Source organism: Panicum virgatum, chromosome 4N (assembly GCF_016808335.1).
Source record: "Panicum virgatum strain AP13 chromosome 4N, P.virgatum_v5, whole genome shotgun sequence".
Lineage (NCBI taxonomy): Eukaryota > Viridiplantae > Streptophyta > Magnoliopsida > Poales > Poaceae > Panicum > Panicum virgatum.
In genome coordinates, this window is record NC_053148.1 from 11871672 (window position 1) to 11880239 (window position 8568).

At 60.1% G+C, this 8568-nt stretch overlaps 1 protein-coding gene across 1 annotated transcript; it reads right to left on the bottom strand.

Moving 5' to 3' along the window:
* Positions 1-1318: 1318 nt before the first annotated feature.
* LOC120670761 (transcription factor TCP15-like) lies at positions 1319-3212 on the bottom strand. The gene has a single exon (XM_039950905.1). It carries the CDS (start codon positions 2664-2666, stop codon positions 1494-1496), a length of 1173 nt encoding a protein of 390 aa, XP_039806839.1. The 5' UTR covers positions 2667-3212; the 3' UTR covers positions 1319-1493.
* Between the last annotated feature and the right edge of the window lie 5356 nt (positions 3213-8568).

Below are 8568 nucleotides of genomic sequence, written 5' to 3' on the forward strand. Positions count from 1 at the left end.
CCGAAATTTCGGTCGGAATTCATCGAAATTTCGTTTTTTGAATTTGAGGTCCCTTTCCGTTCGAAATTAGCGAATTTTGGCGAAATTTCGGCCGAAATTTCGTTTCCGGCAAACGGCGGGATTCGGAAAAAAAACGAAAAGGTAAACCCTGCTCCTCCCCCTCCCGCTCGCTCGCCGCCGCGCCCGCCCGCAAGGGACGCGGCCGGCCACGCGGTTGGTGCACGGGCGCTTGCGAGTCGCGCGCGTGCGCGCTCATCTGCGCCCGCGATGGCGTCGTCGTCGATCGATCCCCCTGGTTGGAAATTAACTTGGAAAACTAGTGCTTTGGAGTTTGGAGCGGGTCGCGTGGTTGGTGCCGGCGGCCTGCCGCGCGCCGGGCGGGCGCGGCGTGACGTGGTGTGGTGTACGGCGCCCGGGCGGCCGGTGGTGGTCGGCTCCGGCTGTGGCGCTGGCTGGCTGGGCTGGTAGAGATAGATAGAGAATATATATGCCAACATGGCCGGCGTGTGTTGCGACTGTTGGCTGTCACTGTTGCCGTGTTTCGTTTTGGGCAGCATAAATCCGGGTGCCAACGCGATTCAAACGAAAGGAGACAAACTGGCAGCTCTCTGCTGGAGACGTCTCTCTTTCCCCAATAAACGAATAATATTAGAAAAAATATACCAACAATTCATTAAAATCTGCTCTTTCCCCAATAATTGTTAGGTTGTTCTAATATTTAACCCTAACCCCCTCAAATAAAGGAAGAGTTTGGCTCTTCCAATATGTTAGTTTTATAGGGATAAAGTTAATTTGGGGAATTGTAAAAACAGCACTTCTAATAATTTATGAAAGTAGTATTGAGATATTCCAATACTATTTTATTGGAAGATGTAGTTTATTGGGAACTACTTGAGTTGCCGGTATATCTATGGATGCACCAAAAGTTTAATAAAAGATTCTGTGGGGAACACGATTTGCCCCGGATTAGTAGCTTGTATTACTCATATTAATAAGGTCGTCTTGTTTTTGGCTTGCAAGAGAATGTGTGGAGAGCTGGGAGAGAAACGCAAGGAAGGTAATTCGGCATCAGAGATCACCTGGAGTGGTACATGCATCCCGGAAGAAGGGTCGTGCTTGTTGGTGCTTGGAAGTTGGGCAATGGAGTGTGTCACACCACACATGGTTGTCTTCGATCTCCCGGCATCGCGTCGCCAAACCCTAATAACGATGCAAGCCTGTCTCTCCTCCATGGATTTGTTCCTTCACCACGTCTTCTCTCAGTGTTGTCAGTGGCACCAAATAAAAAGAGCAAGGAAGACGATGATTGTCCCACAGATGCCATGAAATGCAACTACTGTATGATCCTTGCGATAATATATTTGAATGAGCCAGAGAGAGCCAGAACAATGCAAGCCAGAAAACAGCAAACAAGAAGTCAAGGAGAACAGATTAAAAACTGGAGAGACGACTGACGACGACGCCTTGGACCAGCAGCGCACGCCCGTGGAGACCTACGAGTCGTCGCTGGGGCTCATGCTCTCCTGCCGCTCGTCGCCGCCGTGCTGGAGTTGGTGCTGGCTGGAGCCGCCTTCCGCTCCGTTCTGCGCCGCCGCCGCAGCGTCCGAGGCAGCCTGCGCGCGGTACGCGTTGAGCGCGGCGAGGATCCCCATGTGGCCCTCCCCTCCGCCACCGCCGCCGCCGCCATTGTCGCTGGCGCCCGCCGCTTGGCCGAGCCCCAGCTGCTGCCCGCCGGGGAGCAGCGCCATCGGCGCGGGGAAGTTCATGAAATGTAGCCCGCTCGGCACGCCGCGGTGCAAGGTCGCCGCGCCGCCGCCGCTTGCTGCCTGCGGGAACGTCCAGATTGACTCGCTGCCGCCGCCTCCGCTCGCCGCCGCTGCGGCGGCCTGCGCGTTGCTGCTCGGCACCATCCACACGGTGCCCGGCATTTGGATCTGCGTGTACCCGGCCATCTGCTGCTGGTACTGTTGCTGCTGCTGCAGCATTTCTTGCTCCCACCGCCGCTTCCTGGACAGGTCGGAGCTGGCTGCGGCAGATGTCGACGACGGTGACACGTCGAGGCCGACGCTGCCGGAGTGGAAGCTCAGCAGCAGCGGGGACGACGCCGAGGAGGTAGCGGATGGCGGACCCTCGGCGCCACCGAACCCGAGGCCCACGACGCGGTCCCACGGGTCGCCCCGCGTGCCGCCGAATCGTGGGCCGGGCAGGCTGGCGGCGCGGAGATGTGCCGGGATGGAGAAGGACGAGCCCGAGGAGCGGAGGGAGATGTTGAGAGAGGTGAAGTTGGCCGGGACGGTGCCGGTGCCCGTGGCCGCGATCACCGCCGGCTCCGCCTGCTGCAGCAGCCACTCGATGGTCTCGCCGTCCGTCTTGTGCCCCAGCTCCCTCGTCAGCTGGAACACCCGCGCAGCGCAAATCGCCGGCATCCGGATGCGCCGCCCGCGCCCGTCCACCTTCGTGTGCCGGTCCTTGGTGCAGGTCCGCTTCGGTGGCGCCGCCTTCCTCACCTGCAACTCTCCCGGCCCCGCCGACCGACCATTACCCGCGGCGCCGGCGCCCACACCTGCCGCCGGGGATGTGGAGCAAGCCTGCTCCTCCTTTTTCTCCAGCAGCTGCAAGGGGAAGTTGGGGCGGCGACCTCCGCCGGCGTCTCCGGTGACGTCCATCGTCGATTAGACCATGGTATATATAAACAAGATGATCTTTTTTTGGTTCAGAGCTGGAGGAGTATGGGTAGTAATGGATTCCGTGACCTACGAACAGTTATTGTGGGGCTGATGAGCTGATTCGGTGTGATGTTGTGGGGCGGTGGAGGCACCGGGCACGGCAACGCCGTTGGCGGCGGGCGTTCGAGCGAGAGGCAGAGAGTGAGGTCAAGAAAGCACGGCTAGGTGCTGGGGATTAGGGAAAGCACTGTGGCTGGGCAGAACTTTTTTAGGAAGAGAAATACAGAGAGGTGTGCTTGTGGAGATCGACACTATTTTATGGAGTTCTGGTTGGGTTTGCCCACCAATCTAGTGGGTTGCAGGGAGGACGATGGCCGGAGGAAGGAGAAGAAGGGAGGAGACGAGAAGCATATGATAGGAGAGGGGAGGAGAGGAGAGAGGGCTGGGGGAGGGAGACGGAGGGAGAACATCAAGACAGGAGACGATGGTGTACTTTGCCGGGATTGGAGGAGAGAGATCACGACGCATTAAAGGTGCGCAGAGAGAGAGAGAGAGTTGAGGACTGATGAGGATAAGGCCGAAGGGAAATTATTAGGCACACACTCTTGTAGTGTTGTTGTCAAGAAAATAGAGTAGATTAGACCTGATCAGATCTCAGGTTGGGCCGGGCTCGAGCAGGGCTAAAAAGATACCCAACATGTTTTTTCTGCTGGTTCGAACCCGACTCGACCTGAGCATGGGGCCAAAACTTCTTACCCGTGCCCGACCGACGCGTGGCCCAACAGGCCATGGATTGGCCCGTGGCCCAAAGTAGATCTGCTATACAGAGCGGAGGCGCAGGACATATTCGGCCCTTGCGTTGCCCATGGCTGGTGCGCCGCCCCGCAGCCTAGCCGACATGCACGTGTCCTGCAGCCTGGGCACCATGCCACGCAGCCTGCCTGCTACACCGCCCACTGCGCCACCACACTACACAGCCTGACTGTCGTGGTGCAGCCTGGCCGTCGTCCTGCACCGAGGAGACAGGGAGGGAAGGGGCTAGGGGCTAGTCGGAGAGGAGGGGCTTGCTATCATGGGGAGGGGGTGGCCTGCACTGCCTGCGTCAGGTACTCGGTCGTGGCGGGTAGTGGCGAAGGACTGCTTGGAAGAGGAATGGGAAATTAGGGGATTAGGGTTAGAATTGCTATTCATATGTTTTTTATTGGGCTGGGTGGTTAGAATTTTAGTGTCTGCAAAGATTATGTGGATTTTTTTAGTTGTTGGGCTTGCTAGTAGGCTAAAATTTCTGCCCGAGCCTGATTTTAATTTGGCCCGTACCCATCCTATGCATTTTTTGGGTCGATTCGGGTCAGGTTTTTTTCTAGGCGAGTCAGTTCGGATTTGTCAGGTCGGGAGACCCTGATCAGCTATGGATTAGCTTCATGCATATTGAAAAATTCCCCTGTTCAAAGGTCACACATTTCAGCTTAATTGGGTCTTTTGATAAAAGCTTAATTAGGAATTCACTGGATTTTAGCTCAAAACAGTACTGGAATCCTCATATTTCCCTGGGATGATCTCTAGTTTTCTAGGGAAATATTGTTTCCTAGTATCCATGAAGTGTAGGGAAATAACGATTTTCCTTGGAATATAACTCATTTCCTAGGTAAATATTGAATCTTTCCCTAGGAAAATATTATTTCGTAATATTGCATCAACCGCCATCTACTTCTATCTCGTCCCTAGCTCCTTTTTATATCTCATCCTCAACTCCACCACTTCATCTATCTCTCCTCCTCGCGCCGGCAAAGCGCCCCTATCTCTTCCCCCCTTGCTCCACCTCTCTCACACCGGTAGGCAGCAACAGAGCGGTGGCTCCGCAGCTGCGCAGCGCGCGACTGGGCAGCAACGCGCGACTGGGCGGAGCGGGTGCATGCGCAAAGGCTGAACGGTGGAAGCGTAACAGGGCTGCAGTGGCGGCGCGGAGCGGCAGCGATGCACGACGGTGGAGCACCGGGAAGCAGCTGCGGCTCGTGGTGTGGCACATCCGGCGGCGCAAGGGCCCAGTGGTGCACGAAGCCCGCGGCGCACAGATCCAGCAGCGTAGGGACCCGACGGCGCACGGGTGTTGCGGTGTGCAGATTGGTGGCGCGTGGGGGCTTGGCTGCACAAGGCCTTCGGCCTCCGCGGTGCCGGGGCGCGGAGCCGTCGGCGCCTAGGGCCGGTGATGCAGGGAGGTTGGATCGGTAACTGTCGTGGTGTGCAAACCCACAGCCGGGTGGCGTAATGCACCCGCCTAAGCCCAGAGGGTGAGTACTCGGGGGTTAGCTAGGACTAGTTCGATCTCGCTGGATGAACACAGCCGGTTTAGAGTGGTTCGGGCTGCCGGAGCGTAATACCCTACGTCCACTGTGTGTTATATTGCTTGTGTTGTGAAGCTGAGTCCGAGGATCTCAGAGCCCTCTCGTGTGTGCAGCGAGCGCCTCCCTTTTATATCTCAAGGGAGGCGCGTACATGGCCATTGGGTCCCCGACAGGTGGGCTCAATCGATGTAGTATAAAATAACATACTTGTTCATACATTATGGCGTTGTAGGCGAAGGAGATCTCATTCCTGGATTTCCTTGCCTGCCCGCGGGATTCCTCCGTCCAGCATATCCATGCCCTGTCTAGTCGAAACGGCGCCAGGGTGTAGCTTGCGGCGTTGCCTGCAGCATAGCTGAATGGGCTGTGTAGCTTGCGGCGTAGGCGGTATGATGGAAAAGTGCCGTGCCGTCGTATCCAATTAATGCGGCAGACGGGCTCTGCGCGGATGCGGCGCAGGCGGCTGCACTGTGTACCTCGGTAATACGCGGTCTACAGAGAGACCTGACAAAGGCTGCCTCACGTGCCGCGGCGGCAGTGCACGCCTCAACCACCTGCATTGAATGCGGTGGGCGGGCGAGTCTTCCAGCGGAAGACTCGCCCCATTGCCCGCGGGACACGTGGCGCCCCCGGACCCCGCCCCGGCGGTATGCTGGTTCTACGCGCGTGGGAGGTCCGAACGGGCGCGAGGAGTCCCCGGACCCCTATGGGGGGTCCGAGCCCTCGATTGTTGGTTCGGAGCTTCCCCTCCTCAGGGACACGTGGCGTTACCGGACTTGTCCCGGAGCGGGGAGCGGGTCCGGGGCCGTTGGCCCGGTGAGGTAAGAGCCTGACCCGTGGGGCCCGGCTGCTCCGCCCCTTATCGCGTAGTTACGGATGACTGCGCGAGTCCTGCCTTGCTGCAGTAGAAGTGTGTATCCCTGCTACAGGGTACCGACAGTGGCCCCCGGGCCCACCTCGGGAGAGGTGACGAACCCGCAGGTGGGGCCACTACAGTGATTTGGCTCTGCATAACTTGAAGTCTCTAGCGTTAGACTATGCATACTGCAGGAATTTTGTCCGGCTTTGACCATCCATCGGGTTTTTCGCTGCCTCATCACATCACAATGGCTTACTGACTCGTGGTCCCCACATACAGTGGTACACCTAGTCACGCGAGCGACGCTCGGCAGTGTTGCGGCCGGAGTAAACGGGGTATTTACCACCCGTGCAGTTCCCGAAAAGCCTGGTCATGCCGGTGCTTTATGAGCCCACGTCAGCTCAGCTTCCGCCTCGCTTCGCACACGGGCGACGGTTCAGATCCCTCCTTTTCACACCTTTGTGGTTACCCGCCCTCCCTGACAGGCAGGCCTGGGCCCCCTTGTCATGGACTGGGCGGTTAACACCAGGCATGAGCGTCGCTTAGGTTCCAGCGACGGTTCCGGGGCGCGCCGGTTGGGTCAGGCTTCATAAAGGGACGAACCGCATACCACGTTTACTTTTCCGCATTCGCCTTCTTCCTTCCAAACCTTTGCGCCCCTTTGCCTTCGAACCTCCTCGCTCCTTGCTCTCCTGCGTAGATTGCTCCTCACCTCTGTAGCGAGATGGCGTCCCTCGTTCGTCCCCATCGCTTCCAAACCGAGGAGGAGCTGAACACGGTGCGCCGCCTGCTTGGGTGGAGTCCTCAGGAGATTGCCTGGGGGATTCGAGCAGGCTCGGTTCCCCTCGGCGATCTGTGCACCGGGGAATTTGTGCTGTTCATCTCGCACATTTCCACCGGCTTGGGGCTGCCGATCTCCTCATTCTTCCTGCTGCTGCTGGAAGACTTCGGCCTCTAGCTTCAACATCTCACGCCGCACTCCATCCTCCTGACGTCCATCTTTGTCCACCTGTGCGAGATGTTCATGGGGGTGGAGCCCTGTGTCATCCTCTTCCGCCACTTCTTCGTCCTAGTGAAGTCCGGGAAGGGCAAAGACGAAGCAGGGGCGTACTACTTCTAGACGAGGAGCGACCTGCGGACGCCGTACATCCCCGGGCTCACTGGCGGGAAGTAGGAGGATTGGCGCAGGGAGTGGGTGATCGCCACCACCGAAGCCAACGAGCACCTGGTCATGCCGACCGGGGGACCCGCCTCCGACCGTCAGTCCTGGAGGGCCAAGCCGTCCCTGCCGTCGGAGTTCGAATCCGTTCTGAGCAAGATCAGGGCGTTGGCGGAGGGCGGCCTCACCTCGCTACACGTGCTCAGGGACTTCCTGAAGCGCCAGATCGCCCCCCTGAAGAAGCGGCCGCGTCCTGCCTGGAGCTTCACCGGGCCCGAAGACTGCAGCAGGACCCACCGCGGGGAGGACAGTGACCTGACCCAGGAAGCCCTGGAGGTCTTGGTGTGGGCGGTGACCGGGGAGATCTTCATCCCGGAGCACCTGATCCTTCCTCAGGGTGTCATCCCCCTCTGCGAGGACTCACGCCAGAGGACCGTGGTGCTGGCTACCCTGCCGACCCTCGACGACGGTGGGCTGACAGCGCGCCAGACTGGAGGCGACCCGGACCGTGGGATCCGGATCCTTGGTGCGTCCGGGGAACATGCCGTGCCGAGCGCCATGGGGTCCGGCCCTTCTGCCAAGGGCAAGCAGTCCGTGGCTGGTAGCATCGCCACGAGCGGTCCCAGCCAGGCCTGGAGCAGCTCCGGCGCGTCATCGGGGGAAGCGGTACGGCGCAGGTTGCACCGCGGCGACGAAACCCCAGTTATGGAGCCCGCCGCAAAGCGTCAGAGGACCGCTGAGGACGCGGGCCAGGGTAGCTCCCGGGCCCCCGAACCTCGCGGGGCCCCTGGAGTAGCCGCGCCGCCACCACCACTGCCGGGAGATGCCTCCCCCAGCAGCAACAGCAGCAGCAGCAAACACGGGTTGCGCCTCCGCCGCCGCCTCGGGAGCAGCAGCAGCAGCAATAGCCGTGAGGTGCGCCTCCACCGCCGCCCCGGGAGCAGCAGCAGCCGCGAGGTGCGCCTCCGCCGCCGCCTCGGGAGCAGCAGCAGCATCAACGAAGTGCGCTTCCGCCGCCGCCTCAGGAGTAGCAGCAGCAAGGTGCGCCTCTGCCGCCGCCACAGGAGCAGCAGCAGCGGCGGCAGTCGCCGAGCCTCCGTGGGCGCTGGAGACCCGGCGCTTCGGGGTAAGTGTTCTTCCGTTCACTCCCCTTACTCTCGGGGCTTCGCTTTTTGCTGAAGGTTTCTTCTCTTTGTTTGCCAGGGTCTCTCGCCCAGGCTGCTCTTCCACCGCCGTTGGCTCGTCAGCGGGGGTCCAGGCGACCGGGGCCTCGGTGGCGATGGCGGAAGCGATGGCGGGTGTGGGGAGCTCGGGTGCGGCGGCTTCCGCTAACCCGATGGCGCCCAACGCGGCGGTGGCGGATGCGCCAATGCCAGGCGCAACAACGCCCGACGCGACGACAGCGGGTGCGCCAGTGCCAGGCACAGCCGCACCCGACGCGGTGGCCCCCGAGCCCCCAGCTACGGCAGCAGTCGCACCGACACCGGGCTTGGCGACGGCGAGCGCAGCGGCATCGGGCGCGGCAACGGCGAGCACAGCGGC

Excerpts from the sequence above, each read along its gene's own strand:
- LOC120670761 (XM_039950905.1), bottom strand. The coding sequence starts at position 2,666 with ATGGACGTCACCGGAGACGCCGGCGGAGGTCGCCGCCCCAACTTCCCC.